The sequence below is a fragment of the Mixophyes fleayi genome, chromosome 10, assembly GCF_038048845.1.
Source record: "Mixophyes fleayi isolate aMixFle1 chromosome 10, aMixFle1.hap1, whole genome shotgun sequence".
NCBI classification, from domain to species: domain Eukaryota; kingdom Metazoa; phylum Chordata; class Amphibia; order Anura; family Limnodynastidae; genus Mixophyes; species Mixophyes fleayi.
In genome coordinates this window covers 24216085-24237333 of record NC_134411.1, presented here as the reverse complement: position 1 = coordinate 24237333, position 21249 = coordinate 24216085, and the positions used below count along the sequence as shown (strand labels likewise).

Below are 21249 nucleotides of genomic sequence, written 5' to 3'. Positions count from 1 at the left end.
TCCACTTTTTCAAATCCGCAGTTTAGTAAATCTCGCCCTATGGTCTCCATTCAGGTGACGTATCCTCCATGTGTTGTCACCAGTATAAATCTGTGACCAGTTTGACCTGTTTAATCACAGTCTAGTGAGCAACGCACAGACTGTGCACATAATTAGTTGTAAATGATTAAACAATTGCTTTCTCTTTAAAAAAGAATACTTTCTCCACACTCCTATCTAATCATTTCTTTTATGAGTTGTTCAAATTAAATGTATATTATTCCACACTACTCTGCTTAAATTTATATTATTGCTTCAATAATAGACATGTCAGTGTCTTCTAAGTGTGCAAATATTTATTGTACTGATCATTTAACCGGAATTCTTTACATGTGGAAAGAAAATATAAAAGGACTGTGACTATTTTCTCTTGTACGTGGGTGTGTACATTGTCTCATTGTCTGCTATTATTGTGGGGGTGAATTAAATTCAGTTTTTCACAGATTAAGTCTATTTTAAACATGTGTCGAACGTGTTAAAACAATTGTTCACATTGTTCTCCATCTGTCCACATTCATCATTTCTCCAACTTTCCCACTGAACATTTTAGCACATTTTTGAAGCGATGCTAGGGTAAGATCAGTGGGACTGTTCTATAAGATTAGAGCCAAAACAGGTTGATTGGATACATGCTATTTCTAGCCAAATACCATTAGTGCAATGATCTTATAGGCTTCCAGCTGATAGTTTTCAATAGTTTGGCTATTGTACATGGGCTATGTTGACCATAGCCCATGTACAATACAAGTCCGGTTACGAAAATCTAACATCAATCTGAATTGCATTGGGAGACATGGGAGAGGGTCGTCGGACATCACCAGAATCCTACTAACTATATCTACTGCATGCTAGGACTTGAAGGTCCTTTTTTAATGCTGCTTGACAGCAAGAAGATGGGATAGTAGTTGTTCTATATCAATGACATTAAAAAGAAAAATATACCCTATGTAGTGTTGCTCCTAATTGAAAGCCATCTAAATTTCCCTGTGGACAGTTGTAGGTTCCTCTATTGATCTGGTATGTGGCTGCTGTTATAGTAATCAATAAGAAACAGCTTACACTGTTAACCAAACAGAGCGTTCCTTTTATTTACTATTACAGCAGCCAAGGATTGATCACTAGAGGGAGCATCAGTAAGCCGGAGGTCATGAGAAATTATCAGCTAAGCCCCTCCCCCCGCTGTGGGCCAATTACCAGCTGCTCTTAATGCTATCACGGTAGTTCCACCCCTAAGTCTCTCCCACAACTCTACTAACTCAGCTCTGGGCTTATGTGGTACTTACACAAATATATGATACATGATACTCATGCATTCTAGTCAAATCAAGCTACTTAAGGTGTTAAAAAGGTTCTTGTCATGCATTTGGGCCATAGCCCAGGCCTCCTCAGGGGAAGAGCGTTACTTCCCGACGTAAGCGCCCTTTTTTAACGTGGTTTTGTCCACATGTCACCACCTCATCATTCTTCTCCATCACCTCATCCTTCATTTTCATTGCCACATCTATCCAGATGTCTATCCAGACACAGGGATCTCTCTCAGCGGTCCTGAGTATCACACTCCTCTCACTCTGTCACCCCCGGCAACCACCAACCACTCCCCACTGTCACCCCTGGCAACCACCAACCACTCCCAACTGTTACTTCTCCTTCAAGAAATATATATATATATTTTTTTAAATCTTTATAAACACTTTTAACAATTAACAAATTAAATTAACAAATTAAAAACATCTCAGTATACCAAATTTCAGCCCTTTCTGAATTTTTTTTTCCACACACACTAAGAATTTAGTAGGTCAGTGTATAACTCCGCCCAGCAGGTGGCGCTGCAGCTTGGTTTTATTTTTTCCACACACACACACAGACAGACTAACACACGCCACTAGACATTTATATTATAGATATATCAGTATGGACAGACGTACAGTATAACTTCTGATCTCTTTTATGATAGATGCAATTCTCAGTAACTATTCTTATTCTTTATATATAAGATTCCCTGTGGATTTAGGAAACTAATAACGTAAAATATGACTTCTGGGAAGTGTTTATTTTAATTAAAGGACTTAAACAACCAGGGCTTGAGTCATTAACAAATGCAAAACGAACGTACGGTGGACTGGGCATACGCACGTCCATATTCAACAAGGAGCGGATTTGAAAATACGTCGGGTGATCAATACAGGTCAAAGTCCGCTCTGCTCTAACAGACAATACACTGCAGGATACGTCCAATACATATGGGGAATATAAAGTCCAAAATAACGCACATAAAATAAAAGAAAACTATTCAATGATTATCACCTGTTAAAATTATAGGCATTAATGACAAAACATTTTTACATTAAAACATTTTTACAATACTAGTAATCGGCTCTTGTACCTGTAGCTGGTGCAAGTGATACGACAAAAAAAAACCACGTACCTTAGAGATGCCCAAAGCTTAAATCGGGCTTTACTGCGGGCACTTGAGCCTGGCACGCCCTTACTGTACATTGACTACGTGCATACACCCATTTCCCTCCCCGATCCGTCACTGAAATTGAAGGCTGTCGTAAGGGTCATTTGCTGATGCTTAATTTGAAGGGGGTTGGGCACAACTATTTTAAAAAATCTATTTCATTTTGATTTTTAAAAAACGCTATATAAGCTAAGGCTGTAATCTTAGTCAAATTGATAAACTCAAGATTCTCTTGATATATTTACACTGTATTTTGATATCTGCAGCTCAAAATACACATGTAGGGCTCCGATTTTTCACCTGAAGAGCAAAATTGCGATCTACTCTAAACCAGGTGAATGATGTCACAAAAAGATCTTGCACTCCACTCCACAAATGACCCTCTCTGTCTGCATTTCCACATGAAGTTAAACTTTTTAGAAATGTGGATACTAAAGTCCTTCAAAGTATCCCCTATAAATCTGAGTTTCTTTATCCTAATGCCTGCAGTACAATATGTTCAGAAAAGCACATTCTTTGAGCTAAACTGATTCATATTTATAGAAATATCTTTATTGATCTAGATGAGGCAAGTGAAAAAAAAAATCCTTAATGAAACAGTGAACAATTACATCACAGAGAGAGAAAAACTCTTCCTGCAAGTGGTTTTATTCTCAGTCTCTTGAGGTTTTTACGATCAATGTGTGATAGACCAATCTGTAGTTCTTTAAATGCTACAGGGGGAAAATATAAATAAACTTCTTAGTATATTTTCAACAACGGTTGCTAAACAGGGGATGTGTTTGCTTAGTAAACAAGGTTATACCATACTTTCTACAGTCCTTCATTCATAACCAAGTCCTTCTGATCTAATCTTGGTCAGCACTAGCCATATGCACCTCACCTTCCCTTTCCTAATAAGATCCTTTCATTGCTGGCGATTGTCTTCACCGACTGGAGGTTTTGGTAAATACATACTTGCCAACTCTCCCTGAATGTCAGGGAGACTCCCTGGAATAGGGGTGATCTCCCTCACTCCCTGAAGAGTCTGGCATTTTCCCTAATGCTGAGCCAGTACAAGACGTGGTTGGCTTCACCATCTGTGACATGATGACACAGTTCAGAAATTGTGTCCTATGTCCATGTATTGATGCCTATGGAGGTGGCCATTTTCATTGAGACCAAGATTTAATCAAAGACTGACAGGTAAGACAACATGACTTCAGTAATGGAGACAGAAATGTAAAAGACACTTCAGTCTCTAGAGATTAATTAGCTGCTTTTCTTTAAGCATAGTTGCCTACTCTCCCGGAATGTCCAGAAGACTCCCGCATTTCTGGGAGACCTCCCAGGCTCCCGGGATAGCAGGGCAACCTCCCGGTTCTCGTCCCCACAATAGATAAGTGCCAGGGGCAGGGCTTAATGACGCAAATATTGCGTCATCTTAGTCCCATCCCCTGCTGTAATTGGCCAAAATTGTGACAATCGTTTAGGGGCGGAGCCAAAATGAGGCGATTCGTCAAGCCCCGCCCAGCACACCCACCTCCCCCGGGATCTCCCTGAAGCAAATGAGGAAAAGTTTGCAAGTATGGGTAAACAGGTAGAGGCCCTAAATCCTGAGATAACTCACATATTGACAAATAAACCCCATAATCAGGAAATGACTACAAATTGTATATTTGGGGTCTATGAAAAATTATTAGAACCATTATAACGTGATAATTTAAGAACCATTTTTCGATACAAGAAAATCTGTCAATAGAGGACTCTGCATACTTCACCATCTGGAGACCATTCATTTTACTAATCTTCGCTAACAGCTCTTGTCTTTAAGACTCAGTAAAAATATCTGTGACCTGAATTAAAGGGAGACATGCTACAACAGCTGTAATACGCCTCAATATGTGATTAAACCCCCATGCCATAAATCCTTCATGCATTTTATAGTGAGCTTGTCTTTATTCAAACCATTTGTTGTCAGCTATTGTTTTTAGAATAATATTTTCTTGGACATTTGAACATAATGTCATATAAATATCATTTAAATGTCATTTGATTTTACATTGTTGCGTCTATTACATTGCATTAGTCGGCGAATACATAATTTTACAAATGAGAAGCAGAGTGCACACTTTCTTTGATAAATGATAGTGACTCAAGGACCAGACTTTCCACATGCAAATAAGTACAAAGAGATAACAAAACTTTCTGCAAAAGTATCACCATTTCATTTTGTATCCTCAAGAGTACATAGAAGAACAAGATAAAGGAGCCCGTGAAGTTTCGACACATTGGAAAAAAATAAAATAAAAATAGCGACCACTGATTTTATTCGGAAACTTCAGTGTGCTATTGTATTATTCACTGACTTATGTGTAAGAACCAATATTCTAGCACCTGGTCAGTAGTGGATTATGACATACTTTCCAACTCTCCCTGAATGTCAGGGAGACTCCCTGAAATAGGAGCGATCTCCCTCACTCCCTGAAGAGTCTGGCATTCTCCCTCATGCTGAGCCAGTAGACGTGGTTGGCTTCGCCATCTGTGGCATGATGACACAGTTCAGAAATTGTGTCCTATGTCCATGTATTGATGCCTATGGAGGTGGCCATTTTCATGAAGACCAAGATTTACTCAAAGACTGACAGGTAAGACAACATGACTTCAGTAATGGAGACAGAAATGTAAAAGACACTTCAGTCTCTAGAGATTCATTAGCTGCTTTTCTTTAAGCACAGTTGCCTACCCTTCTGGAATGTCTGGGGGACTCCATCATTTCTGGGAGACCTCCCGGGCTCCTGGTAGAGCAGGGCAACCTCCCGGTTCTCGTCGCTGCAATAGATAAGTGGCATGGGGGGAGGAGCTTAATGATGCAAATATCATGTCATCTTAGCCCCGCCCCAACTGTAATTGTCCAAAATTGTGACAATTGTTTAGGTGGCAGGGCCAAAATGATGCAATTTGTCAAGCCTCGACCCCGCATGCCCACCTCCCCCTGGCTCTTCCTGAAGCAAACGACGAAAAGTTGGCAAGTATGGGTTATGATTTTGGGGGGTTGGGTCATTCAGGCCAAGCTGTGCACATAAAAGCATATAAAAGGGATTTATATACATATACCATTATCAAGAACAAATAGTGGACCGAATCGTCAATGCTTCAGCAAAACACACTTAGTTTGATTCTTCCTTTGCAAGTCCATTTGGTTGGGTTTGGGGTGCTTCTGGAGCCCTAAGAACATGACACCAAGGCAGATCTTGGTTTTATGAGTAATCACCCTCCCCATTGAGTATACACACACACAGACAGAAACGGACACACACGGACAGTTGAATGCAGAGATTTGGGCACACCTGACACGATTCCACTGAATTTCAAAGTTAAAAGAAGTTAATAAAATAACCTCTGCAGGATACAAACGTAAATGACATAGTTATGTACATTTTTTTATTTAGCAGATTACACAGAAATAAAACAGTGAATAGAACATGTGCCAACGTTTGGCACCCTTCCAGATGGTTCATTAAAACTGTTTTTTTAGGCCTGAAAACATGACCGATTTGCTAGGTCTTACATTAAGACCGATGAAGACTATTCTGGAGATAAATAAATTCAGCAACCTTTCTAACCTACCACTATGTCATGCCTTCTCTCATCTACCACGGCTCCTCAAAGCAGCTGGCCGAGAACTTGAAAATAGACGTAATAAAAATACTTGATTGTTACAAAGCAGGGAAAATCTATAAAACATTTATTTGCTTCCAGCTTGAAATTTCTATTTTCAGAAACGTCATTAAGAAATGGATGCTAAGGAGAAATGTTAAAGTCAAGGCCAGATCTGGGAGAGTTCAAGAAGATCCCCTTCAGACTAATAGTAACACAAATGTGCTAATAAGACACAAAATAAAAATCCTGATAGAGTGGATAAAATCAAATCAAAATTATAACTAGCATCAAAAACCAATAATATTAAGATAAAAATATTAAACATGACAATGTATGCTTACTTATTAACTTTACATGACTTAATTCATAATTATATGTTTATTTTTGAGACAAGCTTATTCTTATTGTTATCATAATTTGACTCTTAAGAGATTACATTATTAGGTCTATTGGTTAGGTGATAGGGCTTTCAATTAACTTGTCTTATGTTTGATTCTTGGTTAAGGAATTTTCATACAATCTCTTGGTTTCCTTGCCGTTCAACAAATAACATACACTAAATTCATAAACATTTCCCTACATAAAAGCCATAAAAAAAAAATGATGTCCAAAGGCAAATAGCAGCTCCTTTCTTCTTAACAACCACACCCGAAATTCCGGGTAATTATAAGTGAGAGCTGAAGATCCTGCCTTTAGTACATCTATCGAGTATTTGACAGATAAGCTTTATCTTTATTTGAAAAATGTACGTCGCTTTCATTCAATAGCTTCATTGTTTGTATATTAATTACTACACCATGAGCGCCCTTTCTTCCTGTGTTTTCTGATTAAAGAATTTTCATGTTCATATTTTTAACTTAATTTTATTGAATTAATATCTGACATGCATCAAAATTCTCCAATGTAGCCACATATTCTAGTCATTTATGCAATGCAGAGTCTACTTACCACTGCAAAGGACCTGCACAAAGGCTCAGCTGACTCTGGAAGAGTGGTTCACAAGTCTACAGTACAGTGTTGCTTGCACTTCCCCTGACCTGACCCATATGCGATGACCACAGTCCGCTCAATGGACGCCTCCCTCTCAGCTCTTGGCTCGTTATACCCTAACTTCCCCTTTGAAAACTCGTAGTGTTTAACTTCGTGGTCCATCCCCCCCTGCCCACCCCCACCCCCCCCCCCACCCTTCCCTTACAATCCCTTTTGTTATTGTATCCTACTTTTTATATCATTCTCTAAAAATATAAAAACTGGTCACTTTCTTTCTTTGTTTATTTTTAATGTTTTGCATCATGATGTCCTCGAATTCGATACTTTGTAATTACTGTTTTGGCTTTACCATGTTCGTTACCTGGTATTATTGTTCTTACGTTTCTATTTTCTTGATTGGCTATCGAAAATAAAAAATTATAAAAAAAAATAAAATGATCTGTTATCAATTATTTTTTTTTTGAAGGAAAGAACAAACTTTCTGACCATTAAGCATTGGCTTGCATTTAGTCAAAGTGAACCTAGAAATGAGATTTCAAACAACTAGAAGGTCCAAAATATGTCCTTTTAAAATTACAGGAATTATTATGCTTTGTGGTTTTGTGGCAACCAGTGAAAATTGTCCAGATGGAAGGAAGAATGGATCTAACTAAATGGGAAGAATTCCTAGAAGCTAATGAACCAAAGGCTGTGAAGATATTGAAGTTGAAAAGAATCTGGACACTTCAGCAGCACAATCATACAAAACATACCTCAAAATCAACCAGGACGTATGTGCAGGAATGAACAATTAGGGGTTTGAAATGGCTTACATAGTCCCTCAATTTCAATTCATATTCACAGCGCATGCAAGTAGACCTAAAATGATTTCTGAGCTAGGAGATTTCTACAAGGAACATACTTAGGGTGGTACAGGCGCAGAGGTCATCTAAAGATCCCTCTGTGATGTTCTAACAATAGGATTAAATGGCTATCATCATCAGGGTCAAGTTCCGAAAAGCTAAGCTTTTCGAGCTTGATACCTTTTCCGACACCACAGTCCCGATTGAGTATTATGGGAACTGTGGTTTTAGGTGGTAATTTCCCTAATGTCAGGATTTTCTTAAATAGTCAATCAAAAAGCTGTTTACACATGGCTTAGGGCTTGGTAAATCGACCACTTTGTTTTTTTAATTAGGTTATTTTATTTTTGGTGTTTTTTTTTACATTTTTATTTTGTTTAAAAAACTTTTCTTTTTTTTTTTCAAATCTGGAACTGGAAGCCCAAGTGTTCCAGTCCCAGTGAGCTTGGTGAGCAGGCATGCTGGCTCACGCATGTGCTGGAGCATGCTTCACTGGCCTGGCAAGGGGTGAGAGCTCTCTTACTGCTTACCTAAAGTATTGCACTGCATATCTCTTGTTAACGGAGGGGTGATGGTAAAAAGACCCCTAAGTAGTGAGAGGAGTCCTAATAATTTAACTGCATTTCAGAAATGTATAAAGCATGGATGTAAGTGTAGGGACTGGCAAACAATGAGGACCCTTGACATTGGGCTTCAGGCTTAAAAGTTCTGGGGACAATATGAACCAATGCATCACATTTCTGTTGTGTTAAACATTTTCAGATTTGTACTGACACTGATAATATGAACCAATACCTCACATTTCTAGTGTTGCTAGATATTCAGATTTGTACTAGCAAGGTTAAGGTCTGACAACAATTATTTATTTTTACATTTTGCTCTGCTGTTGTGGACGATTTACGCTTCGCCAGTGACCTCCTATTATGAAAACAATGCAACAGAATGAGGCACAAGGTCAGATTGAGGGTTTGTGTATCCTTCTAATTCTAAGACTACTGAAGTAGCACAAAATATCATTTATTTTCTAACAGGAGGAAAATAAATGATAGAGAAACATGTCCTAGATTAACAGTGAAAGGGGAAGAGGGTGTTTGACTTGACAGGGTTTTAATAATGAGCTGCAAAATGTACATTGTGCATTTTCCTTGTGCCAAATTTAGCTCTAGAATCTCAAGTGATTCTATATTGTCTGCAGGTAGCACACGGTGTTACAGTGGTGAGGGATTGTCCTTTGCAGGAAATTACTAAAGACTCTTTAGGTTAGATTTACTAAAACTTCTCAAAAGGAATGGTGGAGGTGTTGCCCATAGCAACCAATCAGATTCTAGTTATTTATTACATTTTATCTAGAAAATGATAGCTAGAATCTGATTGGATGCTATGAGAACCTCATTTTTTTTTAGAAGTTTTAGTGAATCTACTTCTTAGGAGTGAATCTACTCCTTCTCATGTACTGATCTACTGTTCCCAAAAAACACATTCTAAAGGATAGTATATAGAGAGCAACTCTGGCACGATATAATTTAGAAGTGGTAGACGGAGGGGTAAAAATAAAAAAAATCTGTTTTTGGCTGTGTGTGTCTGGCCTAACCTTATACCAGTTATTTCATGTTTTGGATTGCTAAAAAAAAAATGTAGCTATAGATTGAATACAGATAAGAATAATGCATGATTTTTTTTTCTTATAAATAAATAATTTTGTAATAGAAAATCACAATTTACAAATATATAACTAAACATCTCAGCAGCCTAAAACAAAATGCAAATGTATGGGGCGCTAATGCTATGGTGTTATTATCATACAGAATATAATACTAGCAAAACAAGATCAATGAATATACTGTATATTGCAATCAAATTATTAAAAAAATAGAATTTTATATCCACATTGATAAATGCTTGCAGCTTACTTAGGGCTGCTGTTAATTTACTAATCCTAGGAAAAGATAAATAAAATATATATATATATATATATATATATATATATATATATATATATATATATATATATATATATATATATTCAAATAATGCACTTGTATCACAAACACAATAAATGTAAACAAATGTCCAACATCTCAAATTCTGTTTAACCATAGAGACTTATACAAAAATATTTATACAGTTTATTATTACATTTTTTTATGTAAGACTACTTTCATTTTAGAATTGAAAAGGGCAGTAACTGACATTTTAACATCTAAAAATAATAAAAATTGGTTGGGTCATTCAATAATGAAATTCCAGCTTTGTACCCTATCTTATGTTATGTCAAAGATGCTCTTTTAATCCTATATTTGATAACATTACTCATTCTGAAGTTTTCTTAAACAAGTTTTGAAATTGTCAGGATCATTAACAGTTCCAGGTGGTTTTATAAGGCTGTCAGCAGCACACTCTCATCGCCTGTTGTAATGTTAGCTCATCTAGGTACTGTACTTTGTCTCTGTTGTGTTGTTTGTTGGATTTTTGGCCATGCTTGTTTATTGACTACTCTTGTCTACTGCCTGCCCTGACTTGTGTCTGTTTATTGATTACCTTTGTCTGCCGCCTGCTCTGACCATGGTTTGTGACTACTACATTTCTGTTTGCCACATGCTATTATTTTGGATTGTACCCAATTACTCTGTCTTTTGTATTCCGTTACCCTTTGTCATCTGGTATTCACTCTGTGTTGATCAGGGTACTAGACTTTAGTTTCTTCTTTGTATGTACCGGTTTTTAATATAAACCTATACTTTTGCACTCAGTCCTAGGGGAAGGTGATTACCGGTGAGCATATATTGCTTTATGGTAAATAGGTGCTGCTATAGGTGAAGACTGTACCTTCAGTTCTAAAGGTTTATTAAATAACTGGTTGTACACATTACAGAAATGTAATAGTGGAAAACATGATAATACTTAACATGTTACAGGGGCAAACGCAGGATTTGTAAAGAGGGGTTTCCATGCCACACCTCCAGTGGGTGTGGCCAGCATGCTTCGGGGAGTAGCTATAATTTTAGACAGTGCTTGGCTGCTCTCCAACTCTTCCTATCCCCATCATATACACGGGCAATGCTGCGTGCACTACTGTTAGGGGAACACAGCAAAGTCCTGATTGAGTGTGTCAGAACAGTTGACAGAAACGATCTGCACACAAGCTGCAAAGTGGCTGGTCCCGGGGCAGGGTCCAGACACCTCAAGCATACAATACCCCAAGCTGGGAGGGGGGTTTCCAGGCACTTGGAAGCCCCCCCCTTCAGTTTGCCTATGTGTTACAACAATTAATTTCATAGATATATGGACCAAGGAGCTGGGGTGGAACATCTGCACTGGCCCATGGTTGGAACTGTGCAGATTAGAGGTGCTACTTGCTGAATGCATCTTCATTTTGCACTGCAGCGCAGTAGTGAGATTTCATTTTGCAGGACAGGATTATTTAAATGCATTGAAGGGCTGGAAATGATAATTTACTGGGGTGTGCCATGTTTTCTGGATAGGTGCAGCATTTTAGGAGAAAAAAATAAATATTTAAATGACTGAAGGGGGTGGTCTCAAAGTGTTCGTAGGATGAAATTTTCCACACTCTGCATTTTCAGGAGAATTCATTTGAGACTCCCTTTAGGGGATTGTTTCCAAACACTGCAAACTATGCAAAATGCAATTAGCAGACAAGTAGGTGAACTTGTGCACATAAGGGCACATTTATCATAAAATGAAAAATAGTTTTCAATCCTTATCGCATTGATAAGGATTGAACTATTTCTCATATTTATGAAAAAAAGCAACACAGGAACAGCAGTTCACAGGAACAGCAGTTTTTCGGAAGTGGAAAACAAACTTACCACTGCCTCTTCACTTCCGAAGAAGTATGCGATCCACAGGGGTCCTCGTCTCACTCCAGTGCGCATGCGCCGACTGAAAACCTCGGGCATGCGCACAAACATCCCTGCACTATACAGTGGCAGAGAGGGAGCAGTGAGTGGCAGGGAGGGATCATGTGATCAGTGACAGGGAGGGATCATGTGATCCCTCCACACATGCGCTGTCCAGCTCTGCAACTTTCCAATTATGATAGTGTTTGCCAGCTTCAGCTGGTGTGCATTAACATGCTAAAAAAATGATCAATTTTTTTTTTATCAAACTTTAGCAAATAGCGGTTACTGAGCAGTGCTCACACACTGTTATGGGGACTGCTCAGTAAAACAAAGAGATATGCAAAGGAGCAGATATCTAAGATATCTGCTGCGATGCAGTGATAGTTAATAAGAATTTTGAGGTTAATCCCCGAAAACTGACATTTTACACACTTTTTACTTTCATAAATAGGCCCCATAGAGAGGCAATCCTGGTATATTTGTAGTTGTATATAGTAAGCTATGTTTTATGATAATTTGTAGTATAGGCTAATATGTAATTATTTGATTTTAATGTCTGGTGTAAACCTTTATTCAGAAACACCAAAAAACAGAAATTAGGACACAGAAGGCTAAAATTATACCCCTATCACCTGCCCAGCCATAATTCTCCCAGCTGAGCTACCTAGAACATGATCCAAGATCTTATGAATATTGATACACATTCCCCTTCTTAGCTATCTTGACACCATTAATTACCTCCTGAGGGGCTGATGTAAAGCTGTTTGCAATTTATACTGAAATCGTAAGTGTCAATTGCATCTCGTAATTTACACAGTATTCCAAGTCACACAGATCTTTAGAATACTATGCACATTGCACACACCTCTTTATCTGCCTTATGGGCCGGTGTGCAAGATACATTTAAAGTGTATCAGATGGTGAGTCTGGGTTTGAACGTTACCTGCCTGCAGGGCTGGATTAAGAGGGGGGGCACAGGGGCCACGTATCCCGGGCCCCCTCTCTCAAGGGGCCCCAGGTGTGTCTCTTTTTGCTGCCCCCAAATGTTGGTATACAAGGGACAGCACAGGGTCCCGTGTTTAAGTAAGATGTTCACTGACACCCATATTTTGGTTTTGGTTTTGGATCTGGATTAACTTTTTGTTTTGGTTTTAGCAAAACCGCCCTCCTGTTTCTGTGTGAGCAATGGCACTGGAGACTGGAGAGTGACAAGAACAGTGCTACCCCTATTTCTGTGTGAGCAATGGCACTGAGCAATGTCACTGGAGAATGGAGAGTGGCAAGAATACTGCTATCCCTGTTTCTGTGCGAGCAATGGAACTGGATCTCCTCGGGAGGGTGGTACTTATGGAATCCAAAACTCGCAAGATCTGAAAACGCAACAATGACGTTTTGCCTCATTTCAGATTCGAGGACATGCGAAAGTAACGAGCCGGCTCGCGAGCCTACTCGGATCCCCTAAGTTTGGGTGGGATCGGTTTTCAGAGAACCGAGCATCTCTAATGTAAGTGCTCTTTCGGCTCTATAAGCACAAGTATGTTTTTGTTTAGTCTTCTGGGCTTCCGTAGCTGCCGCGCAGATGACAGTGTCAAGAGGAGCAGAGAAGAGCAGCGCTGCCTTTTGGGCATAAGGTAAGTTAAGATCTGGGGGTAAACGTATCATAGTCCGGTTTTTGCATCCCACGCAAGATCGGCGAGATGACAGCTTAAATTTAAAGCGGCGCTGCCTTGTAAAGGGAAGTTTCCCTTTAATTTAAGTTGTCATCTCGCCGATCTCGTGCGGGATGCAAAAACTGGACTATGATACATTTACCCCCTGGTGTGTGTATGTATTTCTGTGTGTTTCTGTCTGTGTGTGTGTTTCAGCCAGAGGAGGGGGTGATTATGGCCAAGGAGGGGGTGATTATGGCCAAGGAGGGGGTAAATATGGCCAAGGAGGGGGTAAATATGGCCAAGGAGGGGGTAAATATGGCCAAGGAGGGGGTGATTATGGCCAAGGAGGGGGTAAATATGGCCAAGGAGGGGGTAAATATGGCCAAGGAGGGGGTGATTATGGACATGGAGGGGGTGATTATGGACATGGAGGGGGTGATTATGGACATGGAGGGGGTGATTATGGACATGGAGGGGGTGATTATGGACATGGAGGGGGTGATTATGGACATGGAGTGGGTGATTATGGACATGGTGGGGGTGATTATGGACATGGAGGGGGTGATTATGGCCAAGGAGGGGGTGATTATGGCCAAGGAGGGGGTGATTATGGCTAAGGAGGGGGTGATTATAGCTAAGGAGGGGGTGATTATGGCCAAGGAGGGGATGATTATGGCCAAGGAGGGGGTGATTATGGCCAAGGAGGGGGTGATTATGGCCAAGGAGGGGGTGATTATGGCCAAGGAGGGGGTGATTATGGACATGGAGGGGGTGATTATGGATATGGAGGGGGTGACTATGGCCAAGGAGGGGGTGATTATGGACATGGAGGGGGTGATTATGGACATGGAGGGGGTGATTATGGACATGGAGGGGGTGATTATGGACATGGAGGGGGTGATTATGGCTAAGGAGGGGGTGATTATGGCTAAGGAGGGGGTGATTATGGCTAAGGAGGGGGTGATTATGGCCAAGAAGTACGATGTGCTCAGACCTAGATTTTCTATTTATTGTGACCCCTCTCTCCATGCCCCAGGGAAGTAGCATTTCTAAAACTGGGAATTATGGGAAAAATGACAAAATTACGGCCACCCATTCTGTTAGCTCTCCTCCACTGGACATACAATTACTTTATATGGAAATGCATAATAAGGCAATGTAAAAATTTGAATATTCCTCCATGCTATCTCTGTTGCCGTGCCACAAATCCAGGCCTGCTAGTGCTTAGCTGGACTAGGCTGTTAGGGATAACCAATATATACATACATATAGTAAGTTTATCTTGTTATTATATGTATCACTTGACATTAAGGAGGGCCAGCTGTGACATTGCAGGACGCCAACAGAAGAGTCTGCCTGTCCAAACACAGCTCAGATGTGTGAGGAAAGGGATCTTAATGTAAAGTGGGTAGAAGGTGGGATATTAGTTTATTTGTGGAGTGATGGTGAAGTATTTAATGTGTCTGAGTTTGTGGAGAAGGAGTGCTATTTATTAAATGTGAATATGAATTCTAAAATATTTTTGGTTTTGGGAAATTGGTTTATTTATTACATGTAAATGCTATTAATGTAATGTTAGGGCTGGTTGGGGAAAATAGTTCTATTATTAAATGTGAAAAGTACTAATTTTATATAATTTCAAATTTAGGTCTGGATGCAGGGAAGGAGGCCTAATTATTAAAGGGGGGTGCTATTGATTTATTAACGGAACTGTTTGGGGACTCCTAAACTTTATGTACCTGTTTTTTTTTTTCCCAAATAGGGTCCCAACATACCAGAATCTACACCAGCAACTGAGCTTAAGACACAGGTGGTGAACAAAAGCAGGTAGGAGAGAGCAGGACCATCTGCCAAATGTCCTGAACATGATGGGGCTGTCCAGAATTTGGGTAACTGTCCTGCTTGGTCAGGATTTGGTCTGACTACAAGGACAGTTTGGAGATAGGTCCTGCTTCACACTGTACTGGTCGTGAGAGCAGAACAGCTTGCACCTAACAGTAGTGCTCACAGTATTGCCTGTTTATTTGTCTAAAATGAAGACCATATTAGTCTTAAGTTCCCCGGGCCCCCCAGAACCTTAATCCAGCTCTGCCTGCCTGACTGCATTATGCCAACTGTGAAGTTTGGTGGAGGAAGGATAATGGTATGGGGTTCTTTTTCAAGCTAGGACCTTTATCTCCAGTGAAGGGCAATATTAATGCTTCAGCATACCAAGTCATTTTGGACAATGCTAAGCTTCCAACTTTGTGGCAACAGTTTGAGGAAGGCCCTTTTCTGTTCCAACATGACTGTGCCCCAGTGCATAAAGCAAGGACTTCAAAGACAGGGTTTAAAGAATTTGGTGCGGAAGAACTTGACTGGTCCACACAGAGCCCTAATGATGATGATGATGATCAATAGAAGAAATTAAGTTTTCAGTCATGTTGATGTACACCAGCTGAAGCTGGCCAACATTAACAGAATTGAAAACTTTTACTGCTGTCAGCTCTGCTCCGAAGAGCATGTGTGGAGGGGTCATGTGATCCCTCCCTGTCACATGATAATAGTTCCTCATATTGCACTGGGACAGGTCTCTCTGTGCACATGCCCGATACTTTCGGTCAGCGCATGGACACTAGGATTTTCAGAAAAATGCCAAAGAGGCTGAGGAAAGATATGTGATCAACTTCATAGGGAAGTTGAAGTTTTTTTGATATATATGAAAGATATTTCAATCTTTATCAATGCGATGAGGATTGAACAATATCTTTTATATTATGCGGTGCGTCTTAAATATGTCCCCATGGGAGAAAATCTAGAGAGATAGCAACTGCAGCTGTAACGTGTACTGAAGTTTGTTCACACAATAATACAACAGCAACTTTAAACTTTGTGTTTAAAATGTAATCTAGATAAAAGGCATAGCCTGCTTACAAACATTTAGGCGTAAATGTAAATTATACTCAATGTTGATGTCAGTTCATACTTGTCAACTCTCCCGGAATGTCCGGGAGACTCCCGAAATCCGGGTCGGTCTCCCAGACTTCCGGGAGAGCAGGCAAGTCTCCCACATCCCGCAATTCCCTGGCCAAAATAACGCGATTTGTCATTTTGGCCCCGCCCCTGTGACAAAACACCATTTCCGTTGCGGGGGCGGGGCGCAAATGACGCGATAGACCGTGCCCCACCTCCCGCCACGCCCCTCTCCCAGACTGCACTGCCTGAAAGTAGGCAACAATGTGTTAGTGTCCCCTTAAATGCTAACTTTGTTTTCCTGATAAAAGTGGTTATAAATAATGTTACCCCACAGTCTCCTGGGACAGTATAAAGCTATCTAACAAGGTACCGTAGTAAAATTCGGTAGGCATTTAAGTTGCATAAAATATTATTTGTAGAGACATATCAATAACACTGTCTATACTCCAAATTGACAGGACCGAATAGGAGAGCTAAAATATACAATCTTGCTCTCGCTACAGCTACTTTTGCTCAATCTATATATATTTATAAGGATGTATCTGCTGTCATTTAACAATGTGCTAGAGGTCTTGTATTCTGTGCTGTGTTCAGTGCATAGATAGGACAGTTTTAATCATTATAAACATTGAGATCATTGATCCTAGCATTAAATACAACTTGAACGTCTGTGAACATAGGTATCATTAATATTATTGATCCACATGACAAATGCATCCTCAATGTACGCCGACTCTTTTTCATTGCGGTGAAAGGTGCATTAAAAGCTATGAAGCAAGTGGATAATCTGTGATTACCATAGCAGAGTTTGACTTGGGATATGTAAATGAACTTTAATAGTTTCCTGTACCATCGCTGGCTACAATAAATTCTGCTCCACTCGGAGATGGAGCCCAATGAAAGGATGACAAATAATTTCTCCTAGTCACATCCTAAATGTACGAATTTAAGTTAGACAAAAGCAATTAGTCAGAGCCCTAATGGTAATAACACATAATTACTCTTCATCTGGAACAGAAAGCATTGTTTTATGACAAACACACTATTTGCTATGTGTAATTTAAATGCATTTGGATGATGACTGTATAGTTCTGACCGGCAGATTTTCAAAAAGGATTTTTTTTTTCTCATTTCAAATATGCCAGGATTATCCAGCAACAGAAACAATTAGTTAATGCACATAACGTGACGTTTGAGATGACAAGGCACTGTTCAAAACTAACTTTATTTCAAGCTAAGGGCACGTACACACGGGCTTTGGAAAAACAATTCCTTTTAACAGCGTGGACAAAACCTGGTACATTGTGTTTGGTTTTAATGTAGCTTTTGAGGTATATTCTCAAAGCATTCCTACAGCCAGCGTACTGTACTATGTAAAGAATGCTCCCATTGAAGTCCACCAGGGGCTGGCTGGCAAATTTTAGCCTGGGGTGGGCGAGACTCAGCTCGGCAGCCTATTACAAACATTTTAAAGAAAAAAAAAATTGGGGTAGCTCAGTGACCCAGCTCAAAGGTAGCCCACCAAGGGACTGGCCGGGGAGGCAGATGCCACCTCCGACAGCTCAGCCAGACACTGAACTCCATTATACAGGAAGGAGCAGGCAAGACTGAAATTGATACAAAACAAAGTAAATGCTTCCCAGAAAGTATATGTATCAGTTTATTCTATTCTATCAGCAATAAAGCACTTTACCAGGCTTTAAAAATGCACATTGAAAGTGTAATATTAATGCCCATGTGTACACACCCTAAAAGTCTTCACATACTACAAAACAATATATATCTGCTCATATATCTTGGTTAAAAATCCATACATAAGAGGCAAAAACAAGATACATTCTGATGCTTAGTAACAATCCAGAGTTATAACTGTAAGCACCACACTTCAGTGGGTTAAATTACAACATGACCAAGAAGGGAGCATTAGATAATTTCTTTTTCTATGAAATATACATCAAGTGATTTATAAATGTTTCTTTGTAGCAAAGATAGGCAGACCAGGAGTTGTGGAACTACAAGTTCCAGCATTCCATGCTGGTTGTCACTTGTAGTTCCACAATGGCTGGAGAGCCACAGGTTGCCTAAACCTGATTTATGGTTTATATAAACTGATACAGTGAGGAAGAGAGAAAATAAAATAGTGTATACTGTATATATACATCTGCTTAAGTTTACCTGAGTCAGTAAGAGGTCTTTCATTACCATAGAAGATGAAGTCCAGGCAGTTTTCGTTTTCGACAATGCCACTATTGCACAGAGTGGCCACCAGCTTGAGCGCTTTCATACAGATCTCCTGCTCCCTGTCTCCAGGCATTTCCTACCACCATCCTTGTGAACCCAGGAGCTTGCTGCCCTGCTACGTCTCTCTCCACCCAGGATGGCAGAGAGGCAATCCGCCTTTGATCTGATTGCGCACGGGGTGGCTGCGTTAGGTCCTGAGCGCACAGCTTGCACCCACCCTTAAGATCACCCAAAGCTTCCCACGGCAGACTCCCCAGATATCACATCCGACTGAAGTTATCACAGCAGACTCCCCAGATATCACATCCAACTGAAGTTATTACAGAAGCCTCCAAAGAAATCACACCCAGCTGAACTGCTCACAACTGATCTCCAATAGAGCACATCCAAGTGATGTGCACATCCAACTGCTTCACACCTGACTCCCCAGAAATCACTGTCAAGTGAATTGCCCACAGTTGACTCCGTTTAACCCAAGCTAACTCTCCAAAATTCACACACAGCTCATCTCTCCCAGGACCTCACACCCCACTGGCCTCAACTGATCTTTTTTCCCTCCTACCACCCAGAGCTCACAAGGAATTGAACTCTACGGAGATCATTCCCGGAAAGTCTTTACTCCACTAAGAGCTCTCTCCCAGCTGGATACAACTCACGCCCAGCTCCCCCCAGGGGGAGATTCAGTCTCTCTGTGTCTCCCTTTCAGCTCCACAAACCCCTTACTCACTTTGCAGAAGGGACCAGCACTCCCTCTATTATGCTGCTAAGATGAGGAAAGTGTCTGCCTCTTGCTTTGCTCATCTCTACCCTCCCTCCCCCCAAGCAGATTTACAGAAAATCCTTAAAGTATGTATTCTACAGCAACATACAGTAAACAGATCACAGCTTGGAGTATAGAGGCAGATAGAATGTTAGATGCAGACTGAAACACAAGTCCCCCTAGACTTCTAGACTGCTCCTCATATCCCCAAGTTTTGCATGGCAGGTAGAAGACCCTTCTTGATTAGTGTGGATGTAAGTAGCAGCCCTCAGCACTGCCATTCTCTCGCTCTCTGTGCTCTGTGCAATAGAAGCTAGTTATCAGGATGTGTTGCTGAGAGCTGACAAAGACTGATGTGGAGGGGAGGAGGGGTGTGGAAAGGCAATCGAGCTGTTCTAGCTGCCTGTACAACGCTCTCTGGCACCAGGAGGCTGAAGTTAGCTTCTTATTCACTTCTTGTTCACGCTCCAGCTTCTTATTCAGAAAAGGTTATTTTTAAAGGATTAAGGGGCATATTTAACAAATATTGATGGTGCACTATCGTGCACTTACCGTAAAATCCACGGCCCTCTGTGCGTCCCGCATATTTATGAAAGGTGCATCGCAGTAGATATCTGCTGCTTTGCATTCTGCTTCGTCTTTGGGAGCAGTCACCTCTCGCAATCTAACAAGTTCCGAAAAATTATTTTTTTCGGAAACTTGTCATGTTAGCTGAAGCTGGCGTACATTATCATAAATGAAAAATTTCAGTGCTGTCAGCTCTGGTCCGAAGAGCAGAGCTGGACAGCTCATGTGTGGAGGGATCACATGATCCCTCCCTGTCGCTCACCGCTCTCGCTCTGCAACTATAGTGGCAGAGACAGAGCGGAGATCTTTGTGCGCATGTCCAGGTCTTCGAACTGCACCTGCGCAATTGCAGTAAGAGAAGAAGTGAAGAGGACGAGGAGGAGATCCGGAGACAGCGCGTTCCGAAGAGGGGGGGTAAGTATGCTTTTTTTTTTTATCACGGAAACAGCAGTTTATCGGAACTGCTGTTTCTGTGCTGGGTTGTACATAAATTTGAGAAATAGTTCAATCCTTATCAATGCGATAAGGATGGAAAACTATTTTTCACTTTATGTGAACATTGATAAATGTGCCCCTGAATCAAACTTCACATCAGATTAACACTAAAGGGTGTCCCTTAAACAAACTGCAATAGTATTTAGCCTATCCCAACAAGGTTTTAGGCATGAAATCAGGAGGCAACATGGGCACAGTGACCCCATTTGGAATAAGTAGCTGTAGTCTTGCAAGGGTTAAATGCTTTGATAGTGGGAATCGAAACAGGGTGGTCAGCTACATGCAAAGTACTTGTCTTTTGGCCATGAAATCGGGTGGCAAAGTGGCCACAGGATTGTAACCATAATATCCCACAAAGTGATATTCTTTGGGCAAAAGCCAAAAAGAAGTGCAGTATTTCACAGTGCAGGTGCTGTCCGCATCCGTGGTGCTAAACGAAGATGGTGTAGCCGTGTGAGTGTGGCTTTGATAATACTCTACAAGATTACGAATCGCCTCATCTTGAAGCGGGAGAAGATGACCATCCAGGACTGTAGCAGGCTAATCCACACCCTTGACAGTTATGAGGAAGAAGAAGACGACGATTGATTGTTATTGATTGTTGGTCTCCCTCTTCTTCTCCCCACTGTGTCTTTTTTATCAATAAAATCTTTGGTTTGTGCTTCCCCTCCCTTACCCCCTCCAAGCCACACCCCGTTCACAGCTTGAAGTATTATTGAATGTAATGTGTATATATGCACCCTTC

General features: G+C 40.6%; 1 protein-coding gene across 2 annotated transcripts in view; it reads right to left on the bottom strand.

The window, feature by feature from the left end:
• The window catches only part of SYT9 (synaptotagmin 9), a 111212-nt gene extending 91382 nt beyond the window's left edge, over positions 1-19830 (bottom strand). Inside the window, exon 1 of one of the 2 annotated variants that reach the window (XM_075188074.1) lies at positions 18617-19830. In XM_075188074.1, the coding sequence (XP_075044175.1) occupies positions 18617-18755 (139 nt within the window). In that variant the 5' untranslated portion in view covers positions 18756-19830. The remainder of the gene's footprint in view (positions 1-18616) is intronic. The other variant, XM_075188073.1, reaches the window with a different exon arrangement.
• Positions 19831-21249: the final 1419 nt, after the last annotated feature.